Source organism: Sorex fumeus, unplaced genomic scaffold (genome assembly GCF_029834395.1).
Source record: "Sorex fumeus unplaced genomic scaffold, SorFum_2.1 ptg000036l, whole genome shotgun sequence".
Lineage (NCBI taxonomy): Eukaryota > Metazoa > Chordata > Mammalia > Eulipotyphla > Soricidae > Sorex > Sorex fumeus.
This window is the reverse complement of record NW_026606093.1, coordinates 8,079,535-8,105,243: the sequence shown is the minus strand read 5'-3', so window position 1 is coordinate 8,105,243 and position 25,709 is coordinate 8,079,535. Positions and strand designations below refer to the sequence as shown.

General features: G+C 39.2%; 1 protein-coding gene across 2 annotated transcripts in view; it reads left to right on the top strand.

Moving 5' to 3' along the window:
* YAF2 (YY1 associated factor 2) overlaps window positions 1-25,709 on the top strand; it is a 103,950-nt gene that overhangs the window by 35,894 nt on the left and 42,347 nt on the right. The window contains exon 3 of one of the 2 annotated variants that reach the window (XM_056117794.1): window positions 6,358-6,429. The exons of the other annotated variant lie outside the window; for it this stretch is intronic. Within the exon in view, the coding sequence (XP_055973769.1) occupies window positions 6,358-6,429 (72 nt within the window). The remainder of the gene's footprint in view (window positions 1-6,357; window positions 6,430-25,709) is intronic. 2 annotated transcript variants of the gene reach the window in all.

Here is a 25,709-nt window from a genome sequence, read left to right as displayed (position 1 = left end):
TATTCTGACAAATTCTGTAAATGAGTTGCAAAAATCTACTTAATCCTGTGTGGGGCATAAATTACCAGGATGTTGGGTTGTTTGTGGACTATCTTTGTGACTGACCAAAGCATTATCTTTTAAAATTTAAAACTTTTTATTGTTGCAGAATTCTTTCTTGAAATGGAAGTGTATGGAGAAAAAGGGGCCCAAACATAACTTGATAAGCGGGAGGTACCTAGTCCAGAGGAGGAGGAGTCTAGAGGGAGCTAGAAAATTTCAGCTAGTATCCTTCTCCTTCAGCTACCCAAGTGGCTTGAGTATTAGTAAATTAATAAATTTACTAATTTACCAATTAGTAAACTTATTATTTATTAATTTTTATCAATTATTATTTACTAAATTTACTAATTATTATTCAAGAACATCAGTACATACTGTGTGTTTTCTTTTTATTATATTTAAACATTGATGTTAATGATGTCCATAGTACAATTGTTTTGGGCATCATTACTCCAGTACAGTCTCCAGTTCTGACCCCCCACCCCTAAACCTGCTCCCTTAAGCAGACACGCAATAATTTATTTTACATTGTATTGTTAAATTTCACTGTGAAGTCATTACAGTCATTGAGGGTTTACTAAGCTGTTAGTTGGTAGTTGGACCTTCTGTGTTAGTGTTTTTGTTTATTGAACTAAGTATGATTCTGTAATACTCTCCCATCTAATTTGGTGCTCTCCTACTGGGCTCTCAGTACTGTGGAATTTGGAAGAGTCTCCTGGAGCTCCAGGATTTGTAGAACTGGGCTGATGAGTCTTGGCAGCTCAGCTTGGCTTGACTTGGGTCGCTTCTCTCCTGAGATTAGTGGTGAAACTGTGGCGCTGAGCCATTGCTTACAGGGCCATGACAATGGCTATGGGATGCAGGTGTGGCTACTGGGACTTCAGCATTATGGGGGCTCTGATGGGGGGGAGGCCGTAGCCGTTACTCCAAAAAAAACCCCCGAGTTTTCAACCCCAAAATTGGTGTATCTGAAATTGCTTTTCAGATTGGAATCTCTCCAGAGATCAGTGTGAAGTACTGAAGTTAGGCCGTCTACATGGTTTGTGTGGTGGCTGTGGGTTGTGAGGGCAGGGCTGGGCTTTGTTAGGGCAGGTACTGGCCTGTCCCCCTCCTTAGAGCCTCCAGAAGGGTTTTGACAAGTTTTATATGTATTTTGTTACAATAAAATATTATACACATTAGATAATGAAGAACAGTATGTTAATATTTCTGACAGTTTTTAAAGTCTAAAGTAGTTTTTTTACTGAAGTACATTTAAAATGATAGGTGATAAGATAAGCAAATGGGACTACATCAGATTCAAAGGGTTCCGCACTAAAAAAGAAACAATGCTCAGCATAAAAAGACACTTGCGCAGCCTGGAAGAAGATCCCTGCATACCACTCAACTGGTGAAGGGTTAGTATCCAAGATATGTAAAGCATAAGTAGAGCTTTACAAGAAAATAAGAGCCAGTGTTACCAAAACATGGAGAAAGAGATGAACAGAAAACTGTATCAAGTAAGACATACAGATGGTCAAATGACATGAAAATATTTTCTGCATCACTTATCATCAGGAAATGCAAATCAAAACAGTGATCACACCAGCGACTTTGGCACACATCACAATGATCAGAAACAACTAGTTTTGGTATGAATGTGGGAAAATGGAATCTTCATACACTGCTTTTAGGAATGCCAACTTGGGGGCCGGAGTGATAGTCCAGTGGAGAGAACATTTGCGGGTGACCGGGGTTCAATCCCTGGCATTCCATATGGTTTCCTGAGCACTTCCAGGAGTAATTTCTGAGTGCAGAAACAGAAGTAACCCTGAGCCTTGGTGTGACCCAAAAAGCCTTCCCCACCCAAAAAAGGGGGGGATGCCAACTGAACCAGCTCTTTGGAAAACGATATGGATACTTCTGAAAAAACTAGGAATTGGACTTCCAAATGCATCTATCCCCAGGTCCAGACACCCCACACTGTTCATTTGGACTACTATGTTTATTCACAGTAGCCAAAAATTGGAAGTGTTCAAGAACAGATGACCAGATAAAGAAGCTATGGCATATACACAGTGGAAAACTACTTGACTGTAAGATTCAGTCAACCAAATTTGCTGCTACTTGAGTGGATCTGGAGAGTGTAATATGCTCAGTGAAATTAGGAGAGGCACAGATACAGAATGATCTCTTCACATAGTAAATGACTGACAAATGCCCAAAGGCAAAGAAACTGGAGCTAGTCATCAGTAGGAAACTTACTGAAAAGAAAGAGAAGGGGTTTAGAATAGAATGAGGGTGGGGGAGACATTGGGACCCCCATGGAGGGAAGTGGACATTCAGCTAAAGGGAGTGTGGTGTTGGAATGGTTTATGCATAAAATGCTACCTTATTGGAAACCACAGTGCCTAAAATGAAATGAAAAAGAGCTAATTTTGTAGCTATATAGTTTAAACTATCTCTATCACATTGTGTAATGTGATGAGAATGGTATACTTAGTAACTAAATGTTTTACTATTTTCAAATTATACATATTGAAAATCTTGAGAAAATCGTGATATTTGCAGTTCGGTTTTAATACTAGCATGTTTTTGTACAGTACTATTCTTAGTCATTAACACTGATTTTTTTAATCTTCCAATATAAAGAACATTTTTCAGAATATGAGAACTGATGTTAATATAAAATAAGTTTTTGGGTAAAGCTTAGATTTTTGTTTAGATCTTAGACTATATCTTTCTGAAGATATATATGGTTGTTAAAGAATAATTCCTTTCTAGGTTTGTGGTAATAGTTTGATATTTCAGAAAGCTTTAAATTAACTATCATTACAATTGCCTTGTGAAGTATTTTTCTATCTATATGTATTCTATGTTTTGACCTTATTTTATTTATATACCCTAATTTTAATATTTTATCCTTTTATTTCAATCCCTATATTTTAGATGAATATAATTTTTCGCAGCTACTTGATTAAAAAGGTTCATTTGCATGAAATTGTACAACAAAAAGTTGTATTCTTTGTTGTATATTTTGGGGCCACATTTATCTGTGTTCAGGGTTACTCTTGATTCTGTGCTCAGGTATCACTCGTAGTGGTACTTGGGGCACCATCTGAGGTGCAGGGATTATGCCCCAGTCAGTCGTAATACAAGCAGCTTATGCTTTTATTGTTTATTTCTTGATGAGCTGTTCTAGTAGACTAAGAGAGAGGAACATTTTGATTAGAAAAAGAAATGCTGTGTATAATTTTGGAACCAATGGAGCAGTTTGTGACTGCCTTTCCATTTGGATAATGAGAAGGGAGGGTCTAGTGAAGAGGAATTAGAAATGAGATTTTCTGGGGGGAGAAAAGAGGGGGAGGAGGAGGAATAATGGCCCACTCTAGTTCCTGTTCCTCCTCTTACTCCTCCTTCCCTTTCCCTCTCCATGTTTTCCTTCCCCGCCTTCCTCCTCTTTCCTCCTCCTACCTTCTACATCCAGCAGTGCTCAGGGCTTATTCATGGCTCAGGATCACTCTTGATGGTTCTCAGAGGACCATATCTGTGTTGGCTGGCCACGTGGAAGGCAACTACCCTGTCAACAGTACTTACTATCTTTCCAGTTCCCTTATACTAGGCTTAAACTTTTACCATTTGTGAACCCTTTTCACCTGAGAAATTTTTACATGGCCTTGTTTATGTAGCTAAACATTTGCTGATAATCATAAATTTATTTAAGAATTTCAAGATTATGTGAACCCACCCCTACCCCCACGTTCATTCATTACATGACCCCACAGTGGGTTATAATCTACTGTTTTGAATTTAGGTCTAGACTATTTGAAAAGCTGCTTAAGGAGCAAGCAAAAAGTAGTTTCCATTATTACTTAATAATCAAGGCTATACTTCACTTTGCCCTATTTTGGAATAATTTTGCTGAATTTATGTCAAACAAAGCACTGTCTGTAGCACTGTCCTCCCGTTGTTCCTTGATTTGCTTGAGCTGGCACCAGTAACATCTCCATTGTGAGACTTGTTGTTACTGTTTTTGGCATATCGAATACGCCATGGGGAGCTTGCCAGGCTGTGCTGTGTGGGCGGGATACTCTCAGTAGCTTGCTGGGCTCTCCGAGAGGGCCGGAGGAATCGAACCCGGGTCGGCTGTGTGCAAGGCAAACGCCCTACCCGCTGTGCTATCCGCTCCAGCCCAAATTGAAGTTCAGAATTTAACTTTACACAGTACTTTATGAGCACTTTCCATAATATCAGGGTATTAGAATTTTAAATCTTAATTAAAATTAGAAAATAATGGACCTAAATGATAAAAACAGCTATAATTTAAAACTTTCAACTAAAACATTAATGCCCAAACCAATGGGTGACATGGAAGTAAAGATTAGGTAGCACATTTATTTTGAGCATTTTTCCCCATGAAGTGTAACTTGATTTTATGGATTAGATTTTCATTAGTGGAATGTTTTATTTGTTTCTTTTTTTTTTCTTTGTTCTTTGGGCTAACTCCTGGCTCTGTGCTCAGAGATTACTCTTGGCAGGTTTGGAATCATATGGAGCACTAGGGATTGAACTGAGGTTGGTGGTGTGCACAGCAAACACCTTATCTGGTGTTCTGCCCAGCCCTTGATTTGTTTTTTTTTAACCAAGGCATATCTGGTTGTTGTGTATGTTGAAACAAAATAGTTTTTATTGAAAGTATTTTAGAAAAAGACTTTATTGAAAGACTTTTAGAAATTTAAAGAAATTTAGGACGAAGTTGGGGGGAGAGGGAATGTGTGGGGGAGAGAGATTCTCAAAGTGGAAAAAGCCAAGAAGTATCTTTTTGTGGATGAGTATTATAATTATTAGAACCTACACAGAATACTTTTGGTAGACATTCTGAGCTTTTTCTAAGCTTTCCCCTCCCTCGCTCTTTTTCTTTCTCTCATTTTGGGGCCACACCTGGCAATGCTCAGAGTGTACTCTTGGCTCCGTGCTCAGGAGTTACTTCTGATGGGGCTCAGGAGACCATTTGAGATGTCAACGATTGAACTCAGGTCAGCCGCATGTGAGGCAAGCACCCTACTTGCTGTACTGTCACTCTGGCCCCTTTCTAAGCTTTTCTTATAAAATTCATTTTTGTTATGGTATAATAACTACAGCAGACAGAGCCTTCAAGACTGGTCTCTTAGAGGGCCACACCCAGTGGTGCTCAGTAAAGACTCCTGGCAATGCTCAGGGGCAATATATGTAGTGCTGGGGATTGAATCCTGGTGGGCCGAATGCAAGGCATACTGTCTCTCTGGCCCCAAGGTTGGTTTCTTCATTAAACATCTGATTCTGAAGATATTTTAATTCTCTTATAATTAAAAGTACCTATTTCACATTCATTAGAGTTGAGTCTAAATCTAGTCTGCATTTGATGCCATAAAAGTTGAATATTACTATTTCTTAATGCCATTTTATTTTAGCTCATTCCATAGGAATAAGATATTTCGATTAATACATCTGTGTCTGTTGTATCAATTTTAAGACCTTTGTGCAGTACTTGCTCACTCAATAAGGATCAGAAAGTTAACTAAGAATTTAACTAGGTTTCTTGTTGATTAGTATTCTTTACCAGTGTCTTTCCAGATTGAATACGTGGTTGTTTTAGACTTACTGAGTAATAAACGGAAATGCTTTGATCTTCTTTATCTGAAGTTTTAAAGATTGTAAATTCATAGTGGTTGTGTGCATACCAAATTTTTGTGACTGTTAATGAAATTGGGTGAGGAATGCTATGGTCTGCCTGTGAAGCTAGCTCCGAGGGCTTGAGCGCATGGTTTGCTCTGTGTAATAGATTGCCCTCATTCAGCCATAGGCACCGTCTGGTTACCCAAACCCAGCTGGTAGCAAGCTTCCCTCCTTCTATAGCATCTTCCCTGTTAGGACCCTGTGCATACTGCTAGCTGTGGCCCAGAAGCAAAAATAATACAAAAAGGTTTTTTTTCCAATCAATGAGTTATTCTTCTACTAGTATTCAAATCTTGTGGTGTTTCAGTTATTTAAATAGCCGGGCAGCTTATATTTTTGTATATTAAAATGTGGATGTCATAGTAGAAAATATAAAAGTGAAACAGTTTTCATTGCATTTCTGATAATGCCAGAAATTCCTGATGACATGGTAGCTCACGTTGTTAATATATTTATTTTCCTGCATGTACATATAGTTATTTGGTGACAACCCTTTCCCCTTAGTTCTACATGTATTAAATAATCTCAAATAAAATTAAGTAATCTTCTTATTCTAATAGAGAAGAAAAAGCTGGATCACTTACCAGTAACTGGAGTTCTCCTATTGGGTAATCTCCACAGATCCACATTCTTTGAAGTTATTGTGAATGCCTCGAGGACCAAGGAACCGTTGAAATTTCCAATTACAGGAAGGTAAGCAAGTGCACTGAAGCATGTCTCTAGCATCTCCCAGACCCCTCCCCTCAGCTTTCTTACATATGCATCTGTGCTGCATGCCCCCTCAGTTCCAGTGGATGCCTATCAGGAAGATTCTCATGTTGGACAGAAGGGCAAGAGAGGTGGATCTGTGAGGGAAAAGACCCAATAGGATAACTCAAGTTATTGGTAAGTAATCTAGTTTTCCAAACTTGAGATTTTTTTATGTGCTCAAGTTTCTTCTCTTTTAAAGGAGCTCATTAATTACCAGGAAAAGAATTTGGGAGAGATTTTCTTAAGTTTATGTGGATTATGCGATTTGTTATATGGCTGATCAGTATCCAATTCTTAATATATGGAGAGTAAAATACGATTTCAGTTTTAAAGTTTATATAATATTCTAAAAACTCAATGAATATTACCGTTTTGTAAGTAGTGTAGCCAATATTTTAAAAAGGTTTATTTATTTTGCTTTTTGGGTCATACCCAGCGATGCTCAGGAATTAGTCCTGGCTCTGCACTCAGGTATTCTTCCTGGCGGTGCTTGGGGGACCCTATGAGATGCTGGGGATCGAACCTGTGTTGGCTGCGTGCAAGGCAAATGCCCTCCACTCTGTCCTATCACTCCGGCCCTATAGTGTAATCATTTTTAAATAATTTAAAGACTATCTCAATGTGGAGATTGGTAACCATTATTCAGTCTTCATTCTCTATTTTCTCAGAAAATAAATTATTTTTAAATAATTTATTCATGTTAGAATTGAACAGTTTCTTCTTAGATCTCTTTCATTTTCTGTTAGTACCAAGTTGCCATTTTAATGACATTTTTAGAGAGTTAAACAGGCTCTAGTGGTGCCATGCTCTAGCTATTTACCAAATTTACATCCTTTTGCTGAATTACATAATTCTTCCATAAGCTAGTCCCAGTTCTGTTTATCTAGCCTAATTTCTTCAATTGAATTTTTTTCCATCTTACCTGTCTAGTTGTGATATCTGCGCTTGTTTCATACCTTACCATTTTTCTTCAAGTTATGTTTTTTCCCATTCTTTCTCTAAGGATGAAGTTCATTCATCTTACATAAAATTTCTCTATTTCCTTAGTGGAAAATGTAATAACAGGAGGGTTGAAATAAATTGTAAGAGTCCACTTATTTAGAGTAGTGCTTAGTGACATGTAAATATACTTTAGTTAGCTTTTATTTGATTATTCATTTTAAACATTTCTATGGTTATAAATAAAACTACAGATTATAGGCATAGTTCTTATCTGTATGACACACTTTTGACTTCTGTTTGAATTATTATCTTTTGGATATAAAACTCTTGTTTTTGGTTGGCAGCGGGGCCCGGGGCGGGGGGGGGGGGCACGAGGGTTCTCCCAAACAGTACTTAGAAGTTTGGGTGCTAGTCTTGGTGATTGTGGGCCAGTGGGTCAGTGCTAGAACGTGGGCTTCAAGGACTTTAGCCAGTGATTCTTGGAGGCAGTGTGGTTTGGGGATGCCATTGAGTCTGATGCATACTTGCCTATCTCCCAACCACAGATAAAACTCTAGAACTTGACTGTATGCCCTTTGCCAACAGGCTGATTTTATTAATTTTTAATATAATTTTATATTAAAATTATAGTACAGTGGTAGGGCGTTCGCCTTACAAGCGGCCCACATGGCCGATCCGAGTTCGATTTCTCCGCCCCTCTCGGAGAGCCTGGCAAGCTGCCGAGAGTATTCGATATGCCAGACACAGTAACAACAAAGTCTCCAATGGAGACGTTACTGGGCCCGCTCAAGCAAATCGACGATCAACAGGAGGGCTTTACCTTTATCTTACCTTAATATAATTTTAATATAATTTTCATTTGGAGCACCATAATTTACAATATTGTTAATGGTAGGGTTTCATGCATACAATGCTAACGTCTATCTTCCATCAGAATCTTTGCTTCTCCATACCGATTCATCTTTGCTTCCCTCTACCAGATTTCATTTTTTCATTTTTTTTAAATAGTGTTTATTTACTAATGTCTATGACAGATTAAATCATACCCACTAAAAATTAATTTTTCATGTAGTTTCATCAATTTGATTATATTTTATTTGAAAAACAGATTTATTGGATTTAATTTTTATTTTTGGTTTGTAAGCCATTCCTGTCTCTGCACTTAAGAATTACTTCTGCTTGGGGAATCATTTGGGATGATGGGGATTGAATCTGGATTGACCGTGTGCAAGGCAAGCACCCTACCTGCTGTACTTTCCCTCCACCCCGTCATTTGGTTTGTTAATTATATTTGTACTTGCTATATATTTTTAAAACTTTTTAATTTAAAATCTTTCATATAAAAATAATTTACTACAGTATAAACTTATGTAAAACAAAAAAAAGTTTATACTTTTTCGGGGAGTGGTTGGGAAGGCCGCACTTCACAATCCTCAGGGCTTACTCATAGCTCTACACTCAGGGATCACTCCTGGTGGTGTTCAGATAACCATTTGGGGTGCTGGGGATTGAACCCAGGTTAAATCCATGAAAGCAAGCCCTCCTACCTACTGTACTGTCTCTCCTGCCCAAGAGTTCATAGTTTGAAAAGGTTTTTTTTAGTAGAGTTGGAGTGATAATACAGGGCTTTTGCATGTATGTTGTTGACCTTGGTTTGATCCCCAGTATGGTATATGAGCCCTGAACTTTTCCACCAGGAGTGATTCCTGAGCACAACTGGGTGTGGCGCCCCCCCCCCCCACCAAAAAAAAAAAATGCCTACAGATTAAATCCTCATAACGTTAGAAAAGTAATTGAAATGTTAGAAAAGTAATTGAAGCTTAGTATATATGTTTCTTTTAAATAATCAGTGGAGAACCATTCAGTCCAATGTTTTGGTAAGATTAGTAAAGTGTTAATTTTGAGTCTCCTCCCATATAACTATGTAAGAGATTATTAAATTTCATGATTTCTTTAGTATGATAATAGTATCATGGTTATGTCAAGAATTCCCTTTTAAGGACTTGATAGATAGTACAATGGGTAAGGAGCATGCTTTGAGTGTAAAGCTAGAAATAAGCTCTGAGCACTGCCAGATGTGGCCCAAACTGCCCTGTTTTCAAATGAATCCTTTTCCTAGAGGGCCCAGAAAAACAGCACAAGAATAGTGACACTTGTTGGATTTGGCCTATACTGGTTCAGTTTCCAGGCATTGCATGGTTCTCTAACTCCACTGAGAATAGAAAGGGGTTTAGCCTCTGAGCACCTCTGCTGTGTCCCAATCCCTAAAGTATGTCTTCTTTAAAGACATATGCTGCTGAATCATTTAAAAGGGTTGTATGGTGCTATGCTCAGGAATAGGCTTGTAAAGCGTTGGGTATCAAAACTGGTAGTGGGGTGTATGTGTGTCTGTGTGTCTGTGTGTGTGTGTCTTTATGTGTGTCTGTAGAAGAGAAGAAAAAATAAATGTAGCAGTTGTGTAGTTGTTACAATTTCAGATCTGAAGTACATAGTTAAATATGTTTCTGTGGCTTTGATTTTTTTTTTTCCAGAATCAGTTGGGGAGAAAGTATATTTAAACTTACTGTGGTTTAGTTTCTTTAATTCTAAAGTGTGATACAATAGAGTTTGTTCTTTCTGTGCCTTGATGTAGGTAGGCACAATGAGGTAACATTTGGTAGAAAAGTGAGAAAGCTTTAAAGTTTTTATTTTTAATATAATGAATAGTTTTGTAAGGGAGAAAATTGCAAAGAACTTTTTACAACATTTGTGAGCTTAAAATATTCTTGGGGCTGGAGCGATAGCGCAGCAGGTGGGGTGTTTGCCTTGCACGCGGCCAACCCAGGTTCGATTCCCAGCATCCCTTATGGTCCACTGAGCATCACCAGGAGTAACTCCTGAGTGCAGAGCCAGGAGTAACCACTGTTCATCCCCGGGTATGACCCAAAAAAGAAAAAATATATATATATATATTCTTTATTTAGAGTATATTGTCTTGAATAAGGTCAGTGAAAATTTTGTGTGTATATAATAACTACTTGAATACTGAAAATGAAAATACAGCTAAATATAAACTAATAAATGGACAAAATAGAAGATTGTAGCAGTTGATGACAAGTTAATTTCAAGATCAAAGGAAAATATGAATGAAAATATGATCGTAAAGCCAAGACATATTAGTTGGTAGATGAAAAGGCTCATTTAAGTGGAGTTCAAGAAGAGGGAATACAATGATGGAAAATAATAATGGAGAAAAAAATACCGGTAATTTTTAAGAATTGGATATATTAAAAATTACAATTGTAACTGAATCACAGCAAAGCATATTATCAAATCTTCAGGAATACAAGAAAAGTGATTTGAGTGGCTCTATTCTGTAGGTGTAGATACATGTAATTACCTTGAATAAATTAGCCAGAAATTAGACTCCTGGTTCTCTGTGCTGTATTACTTAATCTAATTTCTATATATAATTGAGCTTGCAATCTTTTTTCTAGATAATCTAATTCCTTATTTCTTCACCCTTTATTTTCTTTGATCTGAATCTTTTAGTGAAGTTAAGAAAACATTCTTAGGTAAAGTTTGTACTTCTTATTTTTTTTTTTCCCTTGTGATCTGGTACTTGTTTATTTCTTCAGTTCCCCCCCCCCCCCCTTTTGGGCCACACCCACCATGCTCAGGGGTTTACTCCTGACTCTACACTCAGGAATTAACTCCCAGTGGACTTGGGGAACGATAAGGGACACCAGGGATTGAACCTAGGAAAGCCATGTGCCAGGCAAACATCCTACCTTCTGTACTATTGCTCTGACCTGTTCTTCAGTCTTAACTCATGCACCTTAGTATATGTATATGCCATCCACCTGCTAGTATTACACTTTATTGTTTCTGGCCTTTGCATAGTAATCTCTGGATGCCATTTTCCTTCTCTGTCATTCCAGTCTGTGCTGTATTTCCCATTTCTCACTCCAGGTTTGTTTATTTTTATTTATTTATTTATGCTTAACAGCATTTTATTTCTTTAAAGAGTTAAAAATATAGAAAAACTTTACAAATATAAAATACTATGTAGTCTATTATAAATTGATACAGAGCTTGTAATATTTTTATTTTGCTATAACATTGTAAATACATTAGTGGCAAGCATTCTTAAAATTTATCTTTTTAATGTACTGATTCAGTTTCATTTCATTTTTCTGCTTTTTTTTCTCCAGTGGCTGACAAAGAAAAGGATGAATTTAAACTTTGTAGATCTGTAAATTTTTTTTAATTGTATCACTGTGAGAGCAGTTACAAAGTTTTTGGTTTAAGTCTGGTCACACAATGATGAAACACTCGACCCTTCACCAGTGCATATTTTCCACCACCAAAGCCCCCCAAATACCCCCATCTCACACTCTAACCACTACCTGTGTGGCAGACGATTTCACGTTACTCTCTCTCTACTTTGATTACATTCAATATTTTGACACCAGACCCTCCATTATTATTGGGGATTTTACTCCAACACTCAAACCTGCTGAAAAGGCAACATTAGACAATTTGTTTTCCAATGCTGATTATAAATTGCATACGATGTCGCGTGGCCATGTTAATGGCTGGGCAATTTTGGAATTCTGAAGTTTTTTTTTTATAATTTATTTATTTATTTATTGAATCGCTGTGGGAAAGGTTACAAAGCTTTCAGGTTTAGGTCTCGGTCATGCAAATATCAATCACATTTCCCTTTACCAATACTTATTTTTCACCAAGAAGGACCCCAATAACCCCCCCCCACCCCCCCATGCCTGTGGGGCAGATGAATTCTAGTTAACACTCTATCTACTTTGACTAGCTTCATTGTTTCGATAAAAGTTGCACCATTATTATTTAGACTTTACCCCCCCCCCCAAATCAGCCATGCTGAAAAAGCATTGTGAAATGATTTGCTTTCTACAGCTGGGTTCAAGAATTAAATGATTTGATTTTGGATTTCTGCTATTTTATTTATTAACCCTGGAAGTATTTCTACTGAGAGTTAGATAATTAAGAGATTGGTTTCTGTGCTTCTGGGGCCGTGGCCGTGCCGGAGAGCCGAGAGCCGCTCGTGGGGGGCAACTGGTGACCTCGGTAGGGTGTGAAGGACGGGCCAGAACGCCCCCGTCCCATGAAGTTTCAGTCGCGTCCCCACCCCTGGCTCATACCTGCTGTCCACAAGGCAACTCGGGGTCTCGTAGGGGCGGGGGGTGAGGAGGGCCGGCTCTACCCCCATTCCAGGAGGCCCCGCATTTCTCATCAATTCACTGTGAGCCCCTACCTGGCTGTTCATAGGTCTCTGGAAGATGGCGGTGACCAAGCCGCCAGGGGGAACAGGCCAAGGCACAAAACCTATTCCCACCTGGGTTGGCCCGGCACCAGAAACCTAATGTGAAGTCCGGATGCATTTCTGCCAAAAGCTGTTCGTTTCCAAGATTTGTTTCTGAGTCTCTGGGATTATGGCCGATAAGCAGCTCAATCAGCAGCCAGAGGCAGATCAGAATTTTCCATATATCATTAAGCAATAAAAACATCAGCAAAAATTTAAAGATTGTAATTTAGTCTAGTTTTATTACTAACACATGAGAAATGAATTTAAGCAATTTAAATTAATAGCTTGTCATAGCAATAAAGTGTTGCTTTCTTTTAACAGTCAAATATATGCATTTTATACAAGTGGTACTACATGGAAAGTATCATGTTAAGCAAAATGAGTCAGAAAGAGAGGCATAGATATAGAAAGATTGCATTCATCTGGGGAACATAAAGTAACAAAATAGGAGACTAACACCCAAGAGGGGCCGAGATTAGTACCAGGAATTTTGCTCCATGGCTTGGAGGCCAGCCACACATGCTAGGGGAAAAGGCAGCTCAGGTAGAGAAGGGAGCACAAAATAAGGATGTTGGGAGGATCCTCCCAGGATGGGAGAAGCATGCTGAAAGTAGACTATAGACCAAACATGATTGCCACTCAGTGCCTCTTTTGCAAACCACAACACCCAAAAGGAGAGAGAACAAAAGGGAATGCCCTGCCACAGAGGCAGGGTGGGATACTGGGACCCATGGTGGTAGAAAATGGGCACTGGTGGAGGCATGGGTACTTGATCATTGTATAACTGAAACCCAAGCACAAAAACTTGTAAGTCTACAACTGTACCTCATGGTGTTTCACTAATAAAAATTAAAAAAAAAATTAAAAAATAAAGAACTAACTCAAAAAATATGCATTTTATAATGGAGCTGTAGCTTTTAGTATTCATAATAAATAACTTAAAAATCACTATGAAATTGTGTTCAGGTAACATTTCTTTTCTCCTGTGTTCCAGGTTTGTTTAATTTCTGTAAATTTCCTATCTTAGTTTAGATATCAGTCTTTTTTTTTTTTTTTTTTTTTTTGCTCTTTGGGTCACATCCAGTGATGCACAAGTGTTACTCCTAGCTCTGCACTTAGGAATTACTCATGGCAATGCTCGGGGACCATATGGGATGCTGGGAATCGAACCTGGGTCGGCTGTGTGCAAGGCAAATGTCCTACCCACTGTGCTGTCGCTCCAGCTCCAAGATATCAGTCTTCATTAAATAAAAGATACCACTTTTATTTGATAATGATATTAAATTAAAGATGTCACTTTAGAGTTATATTTTGTGCCTTAATTTTATTCATTTTGTAGGGTGGTGGTTAGGATTTATTCCTTGTGGTGCTGGGGAGCTACATGTGCTAGGTATTGAGCCAAGGTTGGCTACGTGCACGGCAAATCCGTTTCCCTTGTATTATCGCCATGATTTTATTCTTTGAGGTGTTGTTTGTCACTAGCTTGTGCTTTACTTATAGCATGCTGCTATAAATTATTTACTTTTATTTTTCCACTCATGAATCAAGCTTCTGCTGTTTTTTGTATATTCTCACTAATTCATGGATATTTTTAACAACTACCAGAAGTTCTTTTACTACAGTCCTCCGCTCTACAAGCTGTCGAACTTGTCTTGATCACCATATCTCTCTTCCCTTTCTTTTCCTTCATCTACCCTCTTCTTGGGCTGGAGCCATAGCACAGCAGGCAGGGCGTTTGCCGTACACGCGGCTGACCCAGGTTCTATTCCTCCCCCCCTCTCAGAGGAGCCTGGCAAGCTACCAAGTGTATCTCGCCCGCAAGGCAAGCCTGGCAAGCTACCTGTGATGTCTTCAATATTCCAAAAAGAGTAAGTCCCACAATGGAGATGTTACTGGGCCCACTCAAGCAAATCGATGAACAGCTGACGGACAGTGATAGTGACAGTGACCCAGAAGTTTACTTAAATTTCTTCCTCCATATTGGGTTTCTCCCATAATTAATTCTTTGTGTATTTTTATTTCTTACACTAAACTAAGGGGTGAAGCTGTGGTTTGTGTTTGTTGCCCTCCCATTGTTCATCGATTTGCTCGAGCGGGCCCAGTAACGTCTCCATTGGAGACTTTGTTGTTACTGTGTTTGGCATATCGAATACGTCACGGGGAGCTTGCCAGGCTCTGCTGTGTGGGCGAGATACTCTCGGAAGCTTGCCGGGCTCTCCGAGAGGGGTGGAGGAATCGAACTCGGGTCGGCCATGTTGGCCGCGTGCAAGGTAAACGCCCTACCCGCTGTGCTATATACATATGGACACACACATACAACACACACATACCTGACACATGCAAGGCAGGTGACATATTACTACTACAGCTGTGGGCCTCTGATGTCATCTTTTTTTAGGATGTTGAAGATACTGATCTCATATGCATGCATAAGATGTTACTGTAAAACAGTGAGTGTTACCTGGTTTAGTACCCAACACAATATAAGGTTCAGTGAACAGCAACAGGATTGAAGCTTGAATACTGCTGGGGTTGGCCCCCACCCTCTTTACCACATAAAGTGTTTCCTAGTGTGCTAGGTATGGATCTCTCACTTTTGTACATGTGAGTTTTCTCAGTATTTCAATATGTGCAAAATTAAACTTATACTTCTGTACGCAAGTTTCTTTCTTTCTGACATACTCTTTTTCCTCTTCTCTCGTCTACTGCCTACTTCTTCCCTCTCTACCCCTCATCCTATTCATCTGTAAATCCTATATGCTGTACATAAAAACACATTTAGAGTTTTAGTATTTTATTTTATTTGATGCACAGTCCTTTTGTAAAATGACTGTTACTGTTTTGATTGTTTTCCAAGAAACAAGTTCAGGAAAATTAAAATATGTAGGTTAATAACATAAGAACAAAAGCCTTTTGGTAGTAGATCCAGAATTTAACTATGTATCTTATAGATCATGTCTCAAAGTTTTTTTTCTTATGGACAATAATTTCTTAATGTTACAACTTCAAAACACAAAAGAGGAACATTATTTTCTAATATTCCCTACATTGTTTTGGGGGAAAAAAGGTCATACTATTTAAAGCACTCATTCATTAATCAGTGGTTTTTGTTACTATTCTGGTCCATCCCTAGTATCTCATGGGGCCCCTGCCAGCTTTGTGGTGGCGGGATCATTTGGAGACTGGAAATGGTGACCAGGCCCTTGCATGCATTGTATGTATGAGCTAGCTCTTTTAGATGGCCCTGACTCCTAGTGTTTTTTTTTTTTTTTCCTAATGAGCTGTTTTAGGTTCACAGTAAAATTGAGAGGAAGTATAGGAATGTCTTGCACTTCTGTCAACATTTCTCTGTTTCTTTCTTTGTTTTTTTCTCTCTTTTTCTGTCTGTGTGTGTGTCTGTCTTTTTGAATGTAGGATTACTACTATTCAGCCATTCATTAAGCGGACTGAATTGGTGAATTGGGCATGAATGCCATATTACATCATTATTTTCTTTTTCTTTTTGGGTCATACGCGGTGGTGCTCAGGGGTTATTCCTGGCTGCATTCTGGAATTACTCCTGGCGGTGCTTGTGGGACCATATGGGATGCTGGGAATCGAACCTGGGTCAGTCGTGTGCAAGGCAAACACCCTACCTGCTGTCCAGCCTCCCCCCTTTTTTTGTTTTTTTCAAATTGAATATTTGTGAGATAAACCATTACCAAGCTGTTCATAGTCCGGTTTCAGTCATATAATGATCCAGCACCCATCCCTGCACCATTGTATATTTGCCACGACCAATGTCCCCGGTTTCTCTACCATCATCCCCCAACACCCCACCCTCCAACCCCAGCCTTCTTCTGTGGGAGGTACTTTTCTTTTTTTCTCTCTCTCCTTTTCCTTTTGTGCATTATGGTTTGCAGTACAGATGCTAAAAGGTCATGGTGTTTGTTCAGGACATTTCAGTATTTTTATGTGGACAGTAAGGCTGGTGTAGCTTTTTAATTGGGTGGGCATTTTGGGATTGGATGTGACTGCTGAGGCTTCCAGAAGTACAGGGAAGTGGGGAAAGGTAGCTCATCCTACACTGAGAAAGCCTGCAGATTTCAGTCAGAAGACCGCATACCCGATTACTTGGTCAGGTGCATCTTGAAATGGTGGAGTCAGGCTGGGTTATGGTGGTGATTTTGTGTTATGGGAGCAAGCGACTACTGGAGCCTCTCTTAAGTTTACCCCAATCTGTTCAGGTTTGAGATTAACTGGCTTTTGATCTCTTTCAAGATTTACTTACGGGTTTCTGGAACAAGACTGGTAGAAGAGCTTACATGGTACTCCTGGAATTGGCTTGTGGGGGTAACTGCCAGTACTTTCAGGAGTATTCAGAAGTGGGGGCAAGGTAGCCCATTCCAACTCTGAGAAAGCCTGGAGATTTCAGTCACAAAATCTGCATACCCGAATTTTCAGCAAATTTTATCTGGTGAGGCCCGTCCTGAGATGGTGGAATCAGGCCGGTGGTATGGCGGTGATTTTGGATTCTGGAAGCAAGTTGTTGCTGGGGGCTCTGCTTGGGCGGGCCACCAGGCCAATCTGCCCCCCTCAGATTTACTCTGGTCTGTTCAGCCATGCATGGGTCTGAGATGAATTGCTGCTTTTGATTTCTTTTGAGATTAATTTATGGGTCTCTGAAATAAGGCCAATAAATAGCTGTATAGCTGAGTTAGAGCTGGTTTGTGGGAGTGACTCCCACATACCTAACTTCTGGCTGTTTAATTTCTTGGTAAACTTGGTCCCACGTTGTTGGGGTCTGGTCAAAGGCACAGTGGCAATTTTGGGGTATCAGGAAGCCTGAAGGCTGCTGATGTACTTGCTCCACAGGTACAGGTTGACCTGCAGCACCATACCCCCAGCTGCCAACATTTGTAATGGTACATTTGTTAGATTTGATGAATCTGATTAATTGCAGTATTGCCCAAAGTCCATAACTTAAAGGCTCTTCGTATAGTCTGTTGTGCCATGATAGTGCATATAGTTTTTCCTAGCAATCTTTATTGCTATATCTGTTTTTTATTTCACTGCCCTTCTCTACCACTCAGCTGTTCTTGTTTTGCTTTCTATAGTTTTGTATTTTCAGTTTGCTTACTTTTGCTTAATAGTACGCATTTGTTTTACCTCTGCCTTTTCAGAACTTTCTTTATAGCACTTAATAATATTCCATTTTCTGAATATACCATAGTCCATTTATCCATCTTCTTACCGAAGGATATATAATGATTGCTTCCAAGTTTAGGCACTTGATACTGTTCAATATGGAGCTAGTTTCCCTGTAGACAGATGTCTTCAACTCCTTTGGATAAAGATCAAGGAGTACAGCTCATACGTTGTGTGGTAAGAGCATGTTTGATTTTGTCAGAAGCTGCCAAACTGTCTTTCAAAGTAGCTGTACCATTTTGCATTACTCCCATCATTGATTAAGAACTCCTGCTTGTATACATCCACAGCAGCATTTGGTGGTGTCAACTGTTGAGATATTTGCCATTCTAATAGGGCAGGGAAATATTTTTTAATTTTAATATTAGTTGATCTTAAGTACGACGTCATTGGACTGATCGAGACGAGAAGGCATTGATCACATCACACCATTTTTGACATTGGAGAAGAACTGTTCCTTGGAACATGTGACAGTAGAGGCGTCGGTGATGTCAGTGTCCTTGTCAACACGAACTTGGCCATAAGCATTGATTTGTTTGGATACCTAACAACCTGAATCAGATGCTTACGTTTCAATAGATGTGGCTCATTGCCAGCAGTTTCTGTCTTCATTGTCTACGCACCAACATCCAACTATGACGAAGAAGAAATTGAGAAGTTCTACATGGAGCTGGAGAAGTTCTATAAAGAAGACCACACCTTCCACAAGATCATTGTTGGTGACTTTAATGCCAAGATAGAACCGAAAAAGTTGCCTGAAAAAAACTACATTGGGACCCACAGCCTAGAATGAAACGAACAGGGTGAGAAACTGTCTGAGTTCATCATGTTGACCAAGACCATTCATGGCAATTCGCAGTTTCAGAAGGCTGAATTTAAACGTTGGACATGGGACTCTCCCGGTAGACGGTTCCACAATGAAATTGACCACATCATATTCAATTGATGGTTTTGCCTGACCAGTGTCACTGTTTTCCCAAAATTCCAAACAGGATCAGACCACCGTCTCCTTTGTGTCATATTCTACTTCACAGAGCAGGGAGAAAGGGCTGCAAAGTTTAAGAAGAGAACTCCCAGAATGACCACCAACTGGGAGCTCTTTGTCACTATTGCAGCAATATGGGAAGATGCTATTGTTGACATTGACAAGGAATACAGTTGACTCTTTCAGCACCTCCATGACTGTGTGAGGGATGCGGAGAGTTGAGAAAGCCACAAAATCATGCCTGTCTTCAAAAATCTCCCAATTTGCCAGTTGGTTTGACGCGAGCCTCAGGCAATCACAACCTAACATCTGAGCTCGCAAAGCTATGCAGAGAAGTGATAAAGGAAGACCTCAAAGAGAGAAGAGCAGCAGTGTTGGCTGATGCGGCAGAAGGCGGGAAAAGTATTTGCAGCACCTTCCTGTTTTTGTCAGTGATTTTGTTTATTCCCTTGCTTTTGTCTTTGTGTACACCACAGATGAGTCAGACCTCGTAGTTGTCTTTTTCTGACTAACTTTGCATGACAGCTTAACCCCTACAGCAGCACACTATAAATGTCATTTTTTCTTATTACACTACAGTCTATTCATCTGTTTTTTGGCATTTGGGTTGCTTACGTATCTTGGCTATTTTACTTATTGCTGAAATGAACACAGGTGTGCACATATCGTTTTGGATTAATGTCTTTGCGTTTTGGAGGCAGATACCAAGAAGTAGACTTGTTGGATCATATAAAACCTCCATACATTTTTCCCCTTGGTTTTTGGACCACACCCTGTGGTGCTCAGGGTTTATTCCTGGTGGGACTCCGGGAACCGTATAGGGTTCCAGTGATCAAATCTGGGTTCCTTGAACATGCAATGCTTGTACACACTTGGCTGTGCTGTGCTGCTAGTGCCACAAGGAACATGTGGATTCATGTTAGGGAGTGAATTTGTAGTTAAGTGCTTGCGGAGTAGGTACTTTGCACTGAGCTGCTCTTAATTAGTAACTAGCATATTTTACAGTGATCATTCACAAAACAGATATAACCAAATACCAATCGTGTACCAAGTCTTACCCTGTATGAGTACAAAATGACCCCTCTGTAGTATGACAGGCTTTATGTTAAAGACAGGTAGAGAGAAGAGGAATGGAAAGAGAAATTTTACATTTTTAAGTTATATTCATGCAGCATCTTAATGTGGAAAAGTGAATCAGTTGCAAAAACTACAGAATAATGACATGTTCAAGGAACTTTAGGAAGGCCAAAATATTTAAGGTTCAGTGAGTGAGAGAAAATATATTAAGTTTGAATAGATAGTGTAACAGGAGCCACTCATAAAAAAATATTTTTTCAAACTTGAAACAACCAGTGTGAGAAAAGAATTTTGTACTTTGAAAGGTAAAGTTTAGAAAAAGTACTAACCTTTATATAAGGTCAAGGAAGAAATAGCATTTTAGCAGTAGTCGGAGACATTAAAGCATTCTGTAATCCTTGCTATATCTAAATGACTAATAAAAATATGGAGAATCTGAATTATATATAGTTGACGTTTAAGCACAGATTTCGACTGCACTGATATTCTTACTGTTTTTTTTCCCTAATAAATATGTTGAAAAAAATTGGAAAACTACAATTCTATGAAACTCCTTGAAAACTATATGACACAGAAGGATTGAAAAATTAAGAAAGCATTATGTATGTTGTGAATTAAATACATGTAGAAAATAGACATCATTTACTACCACTTACTACCATAAAATACAGATATAAAAAGTTAAATTCATCAAAGCTTACATAGAAAAATTTATAGACCACACATTATACCATTTTCAGAGAATAAAGATTCAGTATTAGATTATAACCTCATATCAATTGCAGCACATACTATTATTTCAGTAATAACTTTGCAGTATCTGCTTTGAAATGTTTGATACAAACTATCTGCATATGTTTCATTATTCATTAAATCACATAACAATAAAAAGTAAAGCAGTTTTTTTTTTTTTTTTAGAATCATGTATACCATAATACCAACAACCAGGGCTTTTTGTAATACTCATGGGACCTTTATAAAATGCTATTAGAGATGTTGGAAATACTCCCTAGGAATAGAAGTCATGCCATTACAAGAAAAGATTGAAGTGTTTGATGTTTACCAAAGACAAAAATTTTAGGGGCGGAGTATTGCAGGTTGGGGCCACATCTGGTGGTGCTCAGGGATTACTTACATTTGGCAGCACTCTGCACTAAGGGGTCACTCCTGGCGAGCACAGGGAACCATATGGGATGCTGGGGATAGAACCTGGGTTGACTGTGCACGGCAGGTGGCAAGTGCTCTACTTCCCATACTATAAAGACAATTTATGTAGATACTGACAGATAATATTAGTTTTGTAAAGAAATTATGTAGACTTAGGCTATCAATAAACAGTACTATAAAGGTATTTTTTTCCACCTTATGGTTTTTTCTTTGGGTCACACCTGGCAGTACATAGGGGTACTCCTGGCTCTGCATTCAGGAATTACTCCTGGTGGTGCTCAGGGGACCATATGGGATGCCGAGGATCGAACTCAGGTCAGCCTCTTGCAAAGCGAACTCCCTACACGCTGTACTATTGTTCCCGCCCCCTGTACTGTTTTCTTAATAACTTCTCCCCCTCTATCTTACTTTAAGTTATGTAGTATACAAACATAAAATATATAAAATATGTGTTAATTGTTGGCAGTCTTGGTGAGACTTTTTGTCAACAGTACAATCTTAATAAACATTTTGGAGATGCCAAATATTATTTACAGATTTTGTTTTGTTTTCTTTGGTTTGTTTTGGTTTTCACAGATATTTTGTTTTTTGTTTTTGTTTTTTTTTTTTGGTTTATTCCCAGCTCTTCACTGGAGTTTTTTCATAGTGGTGCCTAGGGGATCATGCAGTTTCAGGGACTGAACCCAGGCCTCTTGAGTTACAAAACATCTACACAGTCTGTCACATGATATCTCTGGTCTCTCTATTTGCAGTTTTTACTTCACAGGTGCTGATGTCTTTAATTCCTGAGTTTTCCAGAGGTCTACTCTGAGTAAAATCAATATATTACCAAAGAAAGGGAATACTGATTATAATAAGTATGTTATCTTATTGTTATTAAAAAAGGAAGCAGGGTAAGCATGGTCCTCCCTTTGTTCATCGATTTGCTCAAACGGGCTTAGTAATGTCTCCATCATGAGACTTGTTGTTACTGTGTTTGACATATCGAATACATCACGGGTGCTTGCCAGGCTCTGCCGTGCGGGCTAGATACTCTCGGTAGCTTGCCGGGCTCTCCGAGAGGGGCGGAAGAATCAAACTTGGGTCGGCCATGTTGGCCACTTCTAAGGCAAATGCCCTACCGCTGTGCTATAAAAATGAAGGTTTTTTTTTTTTTGCTTTTTGGGTCACACCCAGTGATGCACAGGAGTTACTCCTGGCTCTGCACTCAGAAATCATCCCTGGCGGTGCTCAGGGGACCATATGGGATGCTGGGAATTGAACCCGGGTTGGCTGTGTGCAAAGCAAACGCCTTACCCGCAGTGCTGTTGCTCCAGCCTGGAAGAATATTTTTTTTCGACCCGGGTTCAATTCCTTTGCCCCTCTCGGAGAGCCTGGCAAGCTACCGAGAGTATCTCGCCCACACAGCAAAGCCTGGCAAACTCCCCATGACGTATTTGATATGCCAAACACAGTAACAACAAGTCTCACAATGGAGACGTTACTGGGCCCGCTCGACAGTGCTTCCAATGGAAATTTTCAAAAATAAGTACTGAAAAGAAAACTAAAAGTATCCTCAACCACATGTATTTTCAGCCCTATTCTCTATAATTAAATTGATAACAAAAACAAGAACTAGGATCCAAATTTGAAAACCTACCCAAAAAAACCCTACCTTGAATTAAAAATATGTGAAAGTAGGGTCAGAAGAGATAGCTTAAAGGGCCAAGTGCATGCTTTGTACGTAGGAAGCCAAGATTTGGTCCCTGGTATCACATGGTTCTCCCAGCATTTTTTTGGTTTTGTTTTGGGGCCACACGGAGCGATGCTCAGGGATTACTCCTGGCTTTGCACTCAGGGATTCTTCCTATTGGAGCTTGTGGCATCCTGTGGAGTGCATGGATTGAACCCTGGTCTTCCGCATACAAAGCAAGCACCCTGCTTGGCTTACTCCCTACCATTGTAAGGAGCAGCCTTTCCCGGCACTGAGCCACAAGAAAATCTGTTAAGAAACATTAAAACAGTTGTTGTAAACACTCTTTCATCTGAGTTTAATGATGCTGCAGAATGACAATAGTAGTCTGTCTCTGGCATAATTACAGAGGCAGGAATAGATTAGGAGATGGAGCACAAGCATGGGCCACACATCGTCCATAGGACACTGCAGAGTAACAGTGAGAGTCTGTCTACAGTCGGTCTGAGAGTGGAGAACAAGCACACACCACACGTCATCCAGCTCTCCCTCTACTTCCAGTCCTTGATGTAGCCTTGGAGGTTCCCTTGGGTATAAAAAAAAAAAACCATAAAATGCATATGAGAGGACTGGAGCGATAGATCGATAGCCTATCGCTCCTAGGTACAGCCTATCTCAGCCTATAGCCTAGGTAGGGCATTTGCCTTGCATGTTACCGACCCGTGTTCGATTCCTGCCATCCCATATGGTATGGTCCCCCAGCACTGCCAGGTGTGATTCCTGAGTGCAGAGCCAGGAGTAACCCCTGAGCATTTCTGGCTGTTACCCAAAAAGCCAAAAAAAAAAATGCATATGAGAAAATAAAGGTGCAGTGATAACATGGGACAGTTGAAATTCTTTCTAGGAATTTTATTATTAAAAATTAAAATAAATGGGTTACTTTAACTGTATTTAATAAAATAAACCTGAATGAAGTTGTAAAATATAATTAGTAAAGGTAAAGAAAACAAGTTATAAATTAGAAAGCAGGTAGCTAATACAGAAACTAACACTTAGATTAAAAGAAAAGTTAGGGGCCAGAGAGATGATCCAGGGCTTAAAGTGCTTCATTGCATATAGCTGACCCTTGTTCAAATTCTGGTAACCAAATATAGTCTGAAAAACCCTGCGAGAATTGATTTCATAGTACAGAGCCATATGTCCTGAGCACAGCTATGTATACATATACAGCTCAAAGCTGTAAAAGATTAGTAGAATGTTCTTAAAACAAAAAGTATAGCAATAAAAATTAGCATTACTAGAGCATTTCGCCGAACTTGTGACTATACAGCATCTCATACTAAATGCTATTGATATACCAGGAGTACACCCCATTGGATTGAACGTAAAGGAGAAGATAAATGATCTTGATTAAAAAAAAAAATTAGCACACAAGGTTCAACCTGTAACAACATGTTAGTAATTTCTTATATGAGGACTTAATGACTCCAGACTGAGATATAAATCTTCACACACTTTCTCCTAAGGAAACTTTTAAAAATCATTTTTAGCAAATTTAGCATATTGAATACGTCACCGGTAGCTTGCCAGGCTTTGCTGTGAGGGCGAGATACACGGTAGCTTGCCTCCCTCTCTGAGAGGGGCGGAGGAATCAAACCCAGCTCCGCTGTATGCAAGGCAAACACCCTACCAGCTGTGCTATCGCTCCAGCCCCAAATAGTACTACTTTAAGAGAATTTATGATGCAATGCATAAAGTAGAAAATATAGGGATTATATATTTTTGTCTAGAAAAATACAGATTGCAAAATCTGATCTAAGAAGAGGTTGAAAATTTAGACCTAACACACCCACATGCTTTTACTAATGCTGCCTTTCATACTTTCATGTAATAGATTTTTCGTGAGGAAATAGAATTGAGGCTTAGTATTTTTATAAAAGAGTAAGAGATTCAGGTTAGGTCCCTGGTGATGACTTAGTGGCAAAAGCAGGTTTCTTGTAAACAAGAGGCTTACAGTGCCAACTGCAGTCCTGGTAGCTTGTTTTTTTGGGAGCCCCAGCAACATAATATAGGGTGCTGTCTTTAGCATATCACAGTCAGTATGTGTGAGTACCACAACGAAAGTGTACAACCCTTGGCAAGTATATGAGAGCACCAAGACCAGGTATTCAACTCCCGCTATCACTGCTGCCACATCATCTCTGAGAGCATTATGTGAACCAGTGATGTGTGAACTTTACAACAAAAAGTGTGACCACCAGTAAGCATGTGTATAAACACAGCAACTGAAATGTGCACTTGCCTAGGTATGTGGACACCAAAACTGGAAAAACCAGGTTAGTAACCCCTGGTGAGTATCACAATCAAGATTTTGTGTGCTTCTTCCACTAACCACCAAGTGGTTGCAGCAACAAAAAAAGGGAAGGGGAAAATGTAGAACGAGCTAGAACTTAAAGGTACTGTGAATAGTAAATAGATCTGTTAAATTAGTTCTTAGTACAATGTATGAAATACATTGGGAATTTAACAGTTGATAACAATGGCTGGGTATGAATTTGTGAGGTCTGTAGCAAAAAGTAATTTCATTAGTTCTACCAAAATAAAGCATTACACTGGTAACGTTTTATGGAGATACCTTAATAAAATTATGGTCATTTCGTATAAAAATACTGATGTGGAAAATAGTATATTCAAAAATATATCAGGGTGAATTTATTCCAGGTCTTCAGAGATGTACTATAAGATGCAGACTTGGGGGTGGAGGGTGGAGGAGAGTACAGCACTGAGATTAATGGCAGAGGGAAACAGACTCTGGTGGTGAGTATGATGTTAGGATATTGTGTGCATGAAACTATATTATTAGCTAT